Raw genomic sequence first — 13,102 nt, forward strand, 5'->3', positions numbered from 1 at the left:
TCCCCCCGCCCCAGGCTCCTCCCCCCCCGCCCCAGGCTCCTCCCCCCCGCCCCAGGCTCCTCCCCCCGCCCCAGGCTCCTCCCTCCGCCCCAGGCTCCTCCCCCCCGCCCCAGGCTCCTCCCTCCGCCCCAGGCTCCTCCCTCCGCCCCAGGCTCCTCCCTCCGCCCCAGGCTCCTCCCCCCCGCCCCAGGCTCCTCCCCCCGCCCCAGGCTGCTCCCCCCCGCCCCAGACTCCTCCCCCCCGCCCCACGCTCCTCCCCCCCGCCCCACGCTCTTCCCCCCCCGCCCAGGTTCCCCCCGCCCAGGCTCCCCCCCGCCCAGGCTCCCCCCCCGCCCAGGCTCCCCCCCCCGCCCAGGCTCCCCCCCCCCCCGCCCAGGCTCCCCCCCGCCCAGGCTCCCCCCCGCCCGGACTCCGCCCCGCCCCAGGCTCCCCACCGCCCCAGGCTCCCCACCCCCGCCCCAGGCTCCCCACCCCCGCCCCAGGCTCCCCACCCCCGCCCCAGGCTCCTCCCCCCCGCCCCCGGCTCCTCCCCTCGCCCCCGGCTCCTCCCCCGCCTCCGGCTCCTCCCCTCGCCCCCGGCTCCTCCCCCCGCCCCCGGCTCCTCCCCCCGCCCCCGGCTCCTCCCCCCGCCCCCGGCTCCTCCCCCCGCCCCCGGCTCCTCCCCCCGCCCCCGGCTCCTCCCCCCGCCCCCGGCTCCCCCCCGCCCCCGGCTCCTCCCCCCGCCCCCGGCTCCTCCCCCCGCCCCCGGCTCCTCCCCCCGCCCCCGGCTCCTCCCCCCGACCCCGGCTCCTCCCCCCGCCCCCGGCTCCTCCCCCGACCCCGGCTCCTCCCCCCGCCCCCGGCTCCTCCCCCCGCCCCCGGCTCCTCCCCCCGCCCCCGGCTCCTCCCCCCGCCCCCGGCTCCTCCCCTCGCCCCCGGCTCCTCCCCCCGCCCCCGGCTCCTCCCCCCGCCCCCGGCTCCTCCCCCCGCCCCAGGCTCCTCCCCCCCGCCCCAGGCTCCTCCCCCCCGCCCCAGGCTCCTCCCCCCCGCCCCAGGCTCCTCCCCCCCGCCCCAGGCTCCTCCCCCCCGCCCCAGGCTCCTCCCCCCCCGCCCCAGGCTCCTCCCCCCCGCCCCAGTCCCCCCACCGCCACTCTTACACCCCCAGACCGCCGCTCTTATACCCCCCCCCCCACAACCGCTCTTTCACCCTCTGACCGCAGCACTTCCACCACCCCCCCCTCCCACATCCGCTCTTCCACCCTCCGACCGCCGCTCTTCCACGCCCCCACTGCCGCTCTCGCACCCCCCATCCCCACCCTCGCTCTTCCACCCCACTCTCCACCCCACCCCACCCCACCCCCCACCGCCGCTCCCCCACACCCCCCACCGTTGCTCCCCCACTCCCCCCACCGTTGCTCCCCCACTCCCCCCACCGTTGCTTCCCCACTCCCCCCACCGTTGCTCCCCCACTCCCCATCCCACCACCCCCCTCCACCACCCCACCCCCCACCGCCGCTCCTCCACACCCCCACCGCCGCTCCTCTACCCCCACCCCCCACCGCCGCTCCTCCACACCCCCCACCGCCGCTCCTCCACACCCCCCACCGCCGCTCCTCCACACCCCCCACCGCCGCTCCTCCACACCCCCCACCGCCGCTCCTCCACACCCCCCACCGCCGCTCCTCCACACCCCCCACCGCCGCTCCTCCACACCCCCCACCGCCGCTCCTCCACACCCCCCACCGCCGCTCCTCCACACCCCCCACCGCCGCTCCTCCACACCCCCCACCGCCGCTCCTCCACACCCCCCACCGCCGCTCCTCCACCCCCCCCCCACCGCCGCACCTCCACCCCCCCCCCACCGCCGCTCCTCCACCCCCCCACCGTCGCTCCTCCACCCCCCCCCCCACCGCCGCTCCTCCACCCCCCCACCGTCGCTCCTCCACCCCCACCCCCCCACCCCACCGCCGCTCCTCCACCCCCCCACCCCACCGCCGCTCCTCCACCCCCCCCCCCGCCGCCGCTCCCCCCCCGCCGCCGCTCTCCCCCCCGCCGCCGCTCTCCCCCCCGCCGCCGCCGCTCCCCCCCCCCCCGCCGCCGCTCCTCCACCACCACCCCCGCCGCCGCTCCCCCCCAACTCCGCTCCCCACCCTCACCGCCGCTCCCCACCCTCACCGCCGCTCCTCCACCCCCACCGCCGCTCCCCCCTACAACCCTGCTCCTCCCCCCACCCTTGCTCCCCCCACTCTCACCCCCACCAACGCTCCCCCCCACCCTCTACCCCTCGCCCCCGCTCCCCCCACCCTCTACCCCTCGCCCCCGCTCCCCCCACCCTCTACCCCTCACCCCCACTCCCCCCACACTCTACCCCTCACCCCCGCTCCCCCCACACTCTACCCCTCACCCCCGCTCCCCCCACTCTACCCCCACCCCCGCTCCCCCCACTCTACCCCCACCCCCGCTCCCCCCACTCTACCCCACCCCCGCTCCCCCCACTCTACCCCACCCCCGCTCCCCCCACTCTACCCCACCCCCGCTCCCCCCACTCTCTACCCCCACCTCCACTCCCCCACTCTACCCCCCACCCCCGCTCCCCCACTCTCTACCCCCACCCCCGCTCCCCCACTCTCTACCCCCACCCCCGCTCCCCCACTCTCTACCCCCACCCTCGCTCCCCCACTCTCTACCCCCACCCCTGCTCCCCCACTCTCTACCCCCACCCCCGCTCCCCCACTCTCCCCACTCTCTCTCCCCACTCTCTCCCCCCACTCTCCCCCACTCTCTCACCCTCCACTCACCCCCACCGCTCTCACCCCCACCGCTCTCACCCCCACCCCCACTCCCCCCGCTCTCAACCTCCCACCCCCGCTCTCACCCCCACCCCCTATCTCACCCCGCACCCACGCTCGCTGCCCCCCCACACCCGCACCCCCCGCTATCAGCCCCCCACCCCCGCTATCAGCCCCCCCACCCCCGCTATCAGCCCCCCCACCCCCGCTCTCAGCCCCCCACCCCCGCTATCAGCCCCCCCACCCCCGCTCTCAGCCCCCCCACCCCCGCTCTCAACAGCCCCCAACCCCCGCTCTCAACAGCCCCCAACCCCCGATCTCAAGCCCCCCCACCCCCGATCTCAACCCCCCACCACCCCCGATCGCAACCCTCCACCACCCCCAATCTCAACCCCCCCACCCCCGCTCTCAACCCCCCCCACCCCCGCTCTCAACCCCCCCCCCCACCCCCGATCTCAACCCCCCACCACCCCCGATCTCAACCCCCCACCACCCCCGATCTCAACCCCCCCCACCCCCGCTCTCAACCCCCCACCCCCGCTCTCAACCCCCACCCCCACCCCCGCTCTCAACCCCCACCCCCACCCCCGCTCTCAACCCCCCCCACCCCCGCTCTCAACCCCCCCCACCCCCGCTCTCAACCCCCCACCCCCGCTCTCAACCCCCCCACCCCCGCTCTCAACCCCCCCACCCCCGCTCTCAACCCCCCCACCCCCGCTCTCAACCCCCCACCCCCGCTCTCAACCCCCCCCACCCCCGCTCTCAACCCCCCCCACCCCCGCTCTCAACCTCCCACCCCCGCTCTCAACCCCCCACCCCCGCTCTCAACCCCCCACCCCCGCTCTCAACCCCCCACCCCCGCTCTCAACCCCCCACCCCCGCTCTCAACCCCCCACCCCCGCTCTCAACCCCCCACCCCCGCTCTCAGCCCCCCCACCCCCGCTCTCAGCCCCCCCACCTCCGCTCTCAGCCCCCCACCTCCGCTCTCAGCCCCCCCACCTCCGCTCTCAGCCCCCCCACCCCCACTCTCAGCCCCCCCACCCCCACTCTCTGCCCCCCCCCCACCCCCATTCTCTGCCCCCCCACCCCCATTCTCTGCCCCCCCCCACCCCCACTCTCACCCCCCCACACCCACTCTCACCCCCCCACACCCACTCTCACCCCCCCCCCCCCACACCCACTCTCACCCCCCACACACCCACTGTCACCCCCCCTCCCCTGCTCTCACCCCCCCACACACCCACTGTCACCCCCCACCCCCGCTCTCAACCCCCCACACACCCACTGTCACCCCCCCACCCCCGCTCTCAACCCCCCGACACCCACTCTCACCCCCCCACCCCCACCCCCGCTCTCAACCCCCCTTCACTCCTGCTCTCAACCCCCCGACACACACTCTCACCCCCCCCCCCACACACCCACTCTCACCCCCCCCACACACCCACTCTCACCCCCCCCACACACACACACCCGCTCTCACCCCCCCCCCCCACACACACACTCACACCCGCTCTCACCCCCCCCCCCCCACACTCACACCCGCTCTCAACCCCCCCACCCCCACTCGCCCACACCCACACTCTGAACCCTCCTCCCCCACCCCCACTCCTCATCCCCCACCCCCTCTTGTCCCCCCCTTGTGATTGATGGAATAGAATATGATTTAGATGCAAAACTTTTACTTTGCATTGATTGAAGTGTGAAAGAGTTTAAGGAAAAAAATGAGGCATTACAAGAGAGCTGTGAAATCATTGCTCGAAAGAAATAACGAAAGTTACAGCAATGAAAATTTTGGAAACCACAGTAAGAAATACGCCACAGACTCAGGTAACAAGATAATAAAAGCACAGCTTGGGGTCCAAATAAAAAGTTTTTCCGTTGTTATGCTAGTGGCCACAGATCAAGTAATTGCAACCACAAGAGCAAGGGAATGATATGCTTCAGTTGCAACATGTCTGGCGGCAGCACATCTGAATGCGTAGAGGAGATGAGTATTCAAAAGGCAACCATGAATGCAAACCTGTTAAGAAAAGTATTTGCAAGAGTAATTTTAAAAAAAAAGTGACAGAGGTGAAGGTGCTAATTGACTGTGGCAGTCAACTTAATGTCTTGCGACAATCATGCTAAGAAATAAAATGGTTTTGTTCTTAGGCAGTACTGGTTTCACAGCACTTACAGCTGCATCTTCTGGTGCAAATTTGAGTCCAGTCATGGTACATAAAACATATTATGGGAAGACCCAGTATTCAAAATTAGTCCAATGCAACAGACTATCTGAAAAAAAAGATGTATGTTGGCTTGGCTTGTTTGTGGGAAGAGACCAAACAGCAAGGTCATCGGTCTCATCGGATTAGGAAGGGCAGGGAAGGAAGGCAGCCGTGCCCTTTCAAAGGAACCATCCTGGCATTTGCCTAGAGGGATTTAGGGAAATCACGGAAAACCTAAATCAGTATGGCTGGACGCGGGATTGAAACATCATCTTTACAAATGCGAGTCCAGTGTGCTAACCACTGCACCACCTCATTCAGTAAAGATGTATGTCCTAAAAGTAATAACATATGGTGGAGAATGCTCCCATAAAATCCAATGTCAGCAGGCAGAGGTGAACAACCCCTACCTAATGGTATCTAGGTAAGATTGCACCAGCTAAAAGCTTTTTTGTGGCAAAATAGCAGTAAGTCAAGGAAAATGGATGGCAGTATGAGAATTTCCATCAAGGAAGGATGCGTAAGAATGGCAAAAGTACTGCTGGTGGACCGTCTACAAGATACCATATGACAGTTGATGTTCATCTATACAACTTCACATTCAGTTTTGTGGGATCGATCTCCTACATATCTTATTACTTTTAGGACACACTCATTTTTTGCAGATAATCTACTGTATGGGACTATGAATGCTGAGTGTTTGTAATATTTTATGTACAGCGTGTCTAGGCTGCAGTTTGCACCTAAAGATGCATCTGTAAGTGCTGTGAAACTGGTAGTGCCTACGAATATAAGGATTTTACAGCTGAAGCAGTTTTATTTCTCAACATGATCAGGGTCTATACGACCTGGGACAACCGGGAGATCCGGGAAAAACCCGGGAATTTATTCATCCGGGAATTTTTTAGAATTCTGGGAATTTTTCATTGTTTTAGTTTTTAGTTACATTTTTGTAACTTTGACTAGTAAGAACCAATACTCTAACAAAGAATATTACTGTATCTCACTACTGCAGAATAATACTGCAGCAGTAAAACACGAACGAGAGAAAAAAAAAGGAAATAAAACTTAAGTTGCAAAGTTAATGCACCATATACAAGAACAAAACACAGTGCTCATACAAGTGTCTGCCAACAGCAAAATGTGACAAAGCCTTTAAGAAGACTATGCAGTATTTCATAACAACAAATCGCCTCCGATGAACGTGACGTCACAACTGTTTACAATAGATTCGTTTGAGCGGTTGCGAGCGAGCGTATGTGCATGTGCAGTTGAGTCGCGTATGAGTAGTATCTTTTCCCACTTCTGACTACAGAAGTGTGGCAGCTGTACGAGCAATTGCAGCAAGCAGCCAGATGCTACCCAGTAAAATATTGCTGGTGGAAATAAATGACTAACAGGAAACTAAGATTACGTATTGTCTTCTCCGTGTATCCAAGAAAATGAAATTTTGACAAAACACTTTTGGCCAGACCGCTACACTACTAAGGGCCAATTATACAGTCCCCGGCTAGCAGCCGCTAAAGTTCTATTCTGGGAGTAGTGCGGAAAACGCGTTGTACGAACACGTAATAACACGTAACCAGAGAACAAATGCGGGATAACTAATCCAGTGATTGTTGCAGGGTTACTGAAGTTAACCAGAGAATAAATTTTGACACTGGCAGGAATAGTTACAGAATTAACGATGACAAGATTGTTTGTTATTACGAGGAAGGAGAAGAAACGGAGACTCACAAATTAACAGAAGGATGATTCCAAATTTATATAAAAATTTCGTACTACTTTTCGATCTAATGCTTCAGAAGCTAGAGAGTATGAAATGAGAAACTATTTCCTAACATAAAACTTTTTGCTTGTAGTAGGCCTAATAGGTATTTGATATTGGTTCTTCATGAATTATATTCTGTCATGTTCTAAAACTGACAATTTTTGCCAAAACAGTCTCGTTTATTTGGTGTGTGTAACAATTGCTGCAATATTAGGCAGGCCTATTTCGTTTTATCTAGCACACAGTGACAAAATACACGTAATCAGATTAGTGTGGTTTCTCAGTCTTGGGTACATTTGCATTAACAGCTTTTGTGGGAGTAGACAATGACATTTCGTTTTTGCATGTAGCAAAACGTTGCCAAACTTTGATGAGGTAATATATTCTTTCCCAGAAAGGAAAGTGCGCCATATAAAGCCATGGCAAGATTGGAGAGAAAAAAATGCTAGGACTTAAGGATTGAGGAAATGTGTACTGTCTTGCTTGGCTCTTGTTTTTACTCTTTTTATGTATCCTATATTTAATTTTATGTCTCTCAAAACTTCAAGTTATTAGCTAATAGACAGTAAAGACTGCAAATTTTCTGAAGAATGCTTGTTCTCCCTGGTACAAATAATCCCATCCACTATTAATTGCGAGATTTTTTTAAAGAGGGGCAGGATGTCAAACCGGCTGACTGAGAGCAGGAGGGGCACCACAGGACATTTTAATTTCCACTGGCCTGAATATAGTTTGATGGCACCTATTACAAAATATTACATGTTTGAACTTCACAGAGCGAAATACAGAGACATGCGATAGAGGAATGCTGTGTGAAGAGGTGTGGCACTGCACTTCGGCACACGTAAGACGAAATAAAATGTCTTACCTTCCCTCGATCATATATGTTTTATGTATCAGACTCGTCAGAAAGATGTGCGCTACAAAATGAAGATATTTTTGAAAAGTCGATTTTTTAAATTTTTGATGTGCTACCTCTAACGCTCGAGGGAGGGGTAACGCCACTATCAAATATTGCCCCGGTTCAGAAATATCATAGATCCAGACCTGATGCACAGAGCAGTCTGAATTGTTGTTTGGAGGTGGTAGTCTCCACGTGACCCATGTTTACGTTAAGTGATTTTGCTGTTTCCTCTTCGTTTATTGCTCTCACGTCAAATGAAAGCAAAACAGATTTCTGTGGCTGGGATCTATCAAGTGAATTAAAATACATTCACATAACTATGGAAGGCTAAAATATGTTATTAGTTGCAGACTTCATTTTGTTTCCACCTTTCTGACAGTCAGGCGTTAATTGCCTTGCAGAACAATGAAGTTATTTTTGTTGGTTTGTTAAAGAAATTTGACTTTCATTAATCTTTTCTGCTGAGATAGTCAATTTATTTGAAACGAATTGTTTAATTCCAAACTATTGACTAGTTTCAACTGTTTGCTACATTTCAAGTTCACGTTTTCATCTTCTAGCGCACGTGGCATGCCATAATAAAGAACCAGACATGAGATATTGCGGTACTGGTACTCCAAGAAAACATACATCTGAATCTGGACATACAAATGTGCATGTTAAGCTGAATTCTGCATTTTAGTCTGGTTCTCAAAAATCCCATGCGGTTGGAGTATCCTCTAATGTCTTGTTTCTTTTATGACATAATGTAAGATCTTTCAATGTTTTACACGTACGAACGTACGGGCTTCCTGAGTCATTGTAGCTGCGCAAGCACGGCAACGCCCATCATCTGGCGCAACTGCTGAAACGAATCTCTTTGTAACAGGTCACGGGGAAAATATTCCAAATGGTTGTTTGGAAAGCGTTACTTTCAAGTAAATTAAATTTCCTTTTACACAAGATGAACTCTGTGCGCGAATGTCCGATGAATTTCTTAAATCGGAGCATTTGAGTCTATTTTCGAGCACAGATGATCAGACATTTATGTCGTTAAAAATTTTGCTGGCATTTTTGTGTGCGCAAAACAGGTCAACAAAACAGGTCAACATTATGTGTGAAAGCTTAGCTTCTCTTGCAGCTTATTAATCTCAGAGACCAATATTATACGTGAAAGCTTTTCTTTTCTTGTAGCAACACTATGTACATTAATTTAAACCATTACCATTTCCTATTTGTGTGTTTGCACTACTTAACAGTGATGTTGCTATTGGCTGACTACATCACGTGTCCGATGCTCTGAATATCCGCTGACATCGGCTGGCGAGATCGCTTCACATGAGCTACGACTGGCTTACAAAAGCGCATTGCAATCTCGATTTCAATCCTTCGGAAAGTAACATGTGGTGTTTGGTGGAATTCGAATTTATACTTTTGTAATAAGAAAATATGCAGTGTACATGTTGCTGCACATCAGAAATCTTTCCAAAATGTTTTCTTTTTTCCTGCGCTTCGTTTTCTAAAGTGCCAGGAAATTCTACCCAAGTGTATAAAACTACAAGCATTGAAAGGATTGATAAATTTTACAGTTCCAAGGAAAAGTATACTGTTACTTAACATGGAAAAAGTGTATTTTCATCCGGGAGAAAGTGTATTTTTAACCAGGAAATCTGGGAATTTTTTTTCCTCGTCCACGTATACACCCTGATGATGTATTGTGGTTGTGGTTGCCCAGACAATACGCTGAGGTGACAATTGTCATGGGGTAGTGATATGCACATATATAGACAGCAGTAGTACCGCGTACATGAGGCGTAAAAGGACTGCATTGGCGGGATTTGTCATTTGTACTCGGATGATTCAGATGGAAAGGTATCTGACTTTATTATGGCAATACAATGGGAATTAACAGACTTTGAATGTGGAATGGTAGTTGTAGCTAGGCACGTGGGACATTCCATTTCAGAAATCATTAGTGAATTCAATATTCTGAGATCCACGGTGTCAAGAGTGTGCCAAGAATACCAGATTTCAGGCATTACCTCTCACCACGGACAACGCAGTGACCGACAGCCTTCTCTTAATGACCGAGAAAAGCGGCGTTTACATAGATATGTGAGCAGACTAGCAACATACGATGAACGAATCCATTAGGACAGTGTGGTGAAATTCGGTGTTGATGGGCTACGGCAGCAGATAACCCATCAGAGTGCCTTTGCTAAGAGCATGACGTCTCCTGCAGGGCCTCTCCTGGGATCGTGACCATCTCAGTTGGACACAAGACGACTGGAAAGTATGCCTGGTCAGATGAGTCCCAGTTTCAGTTGATAAGTCCTTGTACTAGTGGCTGCAAATGTGTATTTTAGTAGACTGAGGGCATTTTGAACATCTGATGATGTGAATAGAATTTTAAGGAAGTTTTTATGTCCACATTCCTGTGTGATGTCATTATAAACTCATGACATTATGTCATTATTTAACAGACCTTAAACTTCAGTTACTCGTTTTACAAGTCCATCCAGTTTTTGATGTGCACCTTTCTTTCAAGGCCCTGGCAGAATGAAGAGAACTATTACCAGAGTTAACTACTGAATCATACTTAGATGTGTGTGCCTTGCCTTCCAATTGGTGTGTCAGTCCAAGTGCATGTAGCTGTGTGTCATTAGTATCACTTTTAAATTAATCTTATTTCCATCATTCTGTTTTTTCAACTTGACTGTCTTAGGTGTGCCAAGCTGGAGTGCTGCATCAGCTTCACAGAACTTTCAAAGAAAAACAGAATTTGGTTCCATGTTCGAAACCAATAAATACTAAGTTCTAAATATTGTAATTTCTCTGAAACTACTGATCAGGTTTTGAAGAATGAAATGCTTTTCAGTTTCTCTCACTATACATCATTTAGTTTCCCACATTTCATTTGGGTAAAAACAAGACTATATGTTTATTGGTTCAGAAAATATTTGAGGTGGATAGCTTAGCTGATTCGCCCTCTCTAATCACCATGCAATTCTAAACAGTGTAATATTGTGGAACAAACTTCTTCATACCTGATGCATTACAGTTCTGCTGCATGGCATTTTAGTCTGTCTAGTATTAAATATATTCCTCACTCCACTCAAATTAATAGATGCAAACCAGTTTGAGATTTCAGTAGAGATTATGGTCACTGGGCACCAGGTTATAACTGTAATCATTCTTTATATCTTTATTTTTTTATTCTCTGCATATCCTGAGGCACACATTCCCTTCCACCCATTTTGTTCTCTTACTAAACAAAAAAAGTCACAGAATTTATTAGTAAATGAACTGGTTAGCTTTTATGTGTAAGCTTATATTTTTGATGATTAGTTCAATTTCAAAATAAGTATAGTGTTCTTAGTAATATAATAACAACAGAGCAGCAGTAGCAGTGGTGGTGGCATTGACGATGACAGTGACAATAATAGCTTCAACAACTCTAGTTCTTTGAATAAGTGTAATTTTTATCTTTGGATTCAATTACTTTAGTATTACACATATACTCTGTTGTCAGTGGCTAATATTTACTCAATTCATAACAAATGTGCAGCAAATTTGTTGTTCTTTTTTATACCCTACTTATGTTTGGATTTAAATACTTGGTATAACGGCACTGACAGATGTTTATTATTCCTTTTGCTTTTCTTTTTTAATTCTCAGTAATTCACTGTAGAATTTCTAATGCCAAGGTGGAATTGAATTACATAAAATCTTGTTTTAGATTTGTTTGGTAGGCTGTTTCTCTTTCAGGCTTTGCATTAAGAAATAATATTTTAAACATTGGTCACTGTGATGAAAAATGTATTGTATTCAGCTGTAGTCTTATTTAATGCAATCTCTTACTTACAGTGCAAAGGAAATCCTATTTTCTAAACAGAGCTAATATATCAATAGTATATGTGCCAGGGGCTTCTTGTTTCTACAACTTAGTTCTTGGAAAGGATAACTAAAATCTGATATTAAATATTAGGATGCAGAAATTTTTGTAATTTTCTTTTTAGTTGTATTTGTTTATTTCAAGTACTAATTCAGTTTAAAGGAATAAATTTTATCTATTTAAGTTCCAGTTGTTAACATCAGTCCTTTTCCGAGAACAAGATGACAGCACCTTTGGTTACAAGAAAAATGTTACTGAAGAAGAAGATCAGCTGGAATGCCATCGTAGGAGATCCCAGTTATTTGATCAACTTGTAGCTTTCTTCCCAGAAAATATGACTCAGCCAAGAGGTAACTTAATTGATCTAATTCAACTGTGATCCCAGCAAATATTTCGACAAATTTCTTTGTCATATGTACTATGTTGTGAACTGTCTTATGTTTCTGAAAATGCCCATCTTTCGGAGCCTCTTCAGCTCAGAAAAATAGTTTTTGAGGCATGTTGTGCATATATTGTAACATACTGTAAATAGGTGTATAGTGGAGGCGTAGATCATTGATCACAAAACCCAAGACTGTAAAAAGTATATCTCAGGTATGCATCATTGTAAAATACTGTAATTATGTAAAATTGTCAAAGTATTTTTAACATCCTTCATCTGGTACTTGTTGTATAAAATGTCTAGGTTATAAATGAAACCAGTCAGACCGACCTCAAGCATACTGTTTTCTATGAATACGTTTATTGTATTGTATACATAATACTTTTTAAAAAATCCTATAGCTTCCTGTTTAATGGTTTAATCATAAATGTATCATTTGTATGTTATATGACTGTAGTGACTGTAATACAATACAGTCTCAGGCATTTATGTCTCTAAATGAGTATCTTATTTTGTGTATTAAGTATTATATTTGGTTACTGAACTAAAACCAGCATCTGGTGTAAAGTAAGTGGGAAGTTTCAGGAAAGCTTATGACTTAAGGTTTTTGTTCTCACATCTAATATCCAACATCTATTACTGTTTCAGTCAACTTAAAAAATAACACACTTCCTCTTGGTTTATTTGGTATTTCATTATTTTTCATGATTATCTGCTGAAATAAGAATCATTATTATTTTGCAATGTTTGTGACAACATTCGGTTGTGTGTACTTAACTCGGTGGCCGGTAACAGCTTTGAAATTAAAAAGGTAAGGATTTAGATAAGTAAATGGAGGGATGTATTACAAATGTTTGTGTGTGTGTGTGTGTGTGTGTGTGTGTGTGTGTGAGAGAGAGAGAGAGAGAGAGAGAGAGAGAGAGAGAGAGAGAGAGGGGGGGGGGGGGGGAGGGGGGCCTTACCAAATGGCGAAGGGTTATATATTTGGACACATTTGTTTTGTCCAAATTTATAAAAGTGTTACTGAGACTGTCATGGGTGCAAACATTTCCTTTGTGCCTTTTCACAGTAATTTATTACTGACAAGGCAGCAAAGTACTGCGAAAATTGTCACATTAGTCTACTGTATATAGTTCGGACTGCACCATGCTATAGAGTGTGTGACAGAAGTTATATTCCATAATTTTACTTAGTAC

At 50.8% G+C, this 13,102-nt stretch overlaps 1 protein-coding gene across 2 annotated transcripts in view; it reads left to right on the forward strand.

Annotated features, from left to right (window-relative positions):
- Positions 1–12,795, forward strand: part of LOC126262467 (muskelin) — a 178,100-nt gene extending 165,305 nt beyond the window's left edge. For both annotated transcript variants that reach the window (XM_049959126.1, XM_049959127.1), the window contains exon 15: positions 11,709–12,795. In XM_049959126.1, coding sequence (XP_049815083.1) covers positions 11,709–11,903 — 195 coding nt within the window. In that variant the 3' untranslated portion in view covers positions 11,904–12,795. The remainder of the gene's footprint in view (positions 1–11,708) is intronic.
- The last annotated feature ends 307 nt before the right edge of the window (positions 12,796–13,102 follow it).

The sequence above is a fragment of the Schistocerca nitens genome, chromosome 6 (genome assembly GCF_023898315.1).
Source record: "Schistocerca nitens isolate TAMUIC-IGC-003100 chromosome 6, iqSchNite1.1, whole genome shotgun sequence".
NCBI classification, from domain to species: Eukaryota; Metazoa; Arthropoda; class Insecta; order Orthoptera; family Acrididae; genus Schistocerca; species Schistocerca nitens.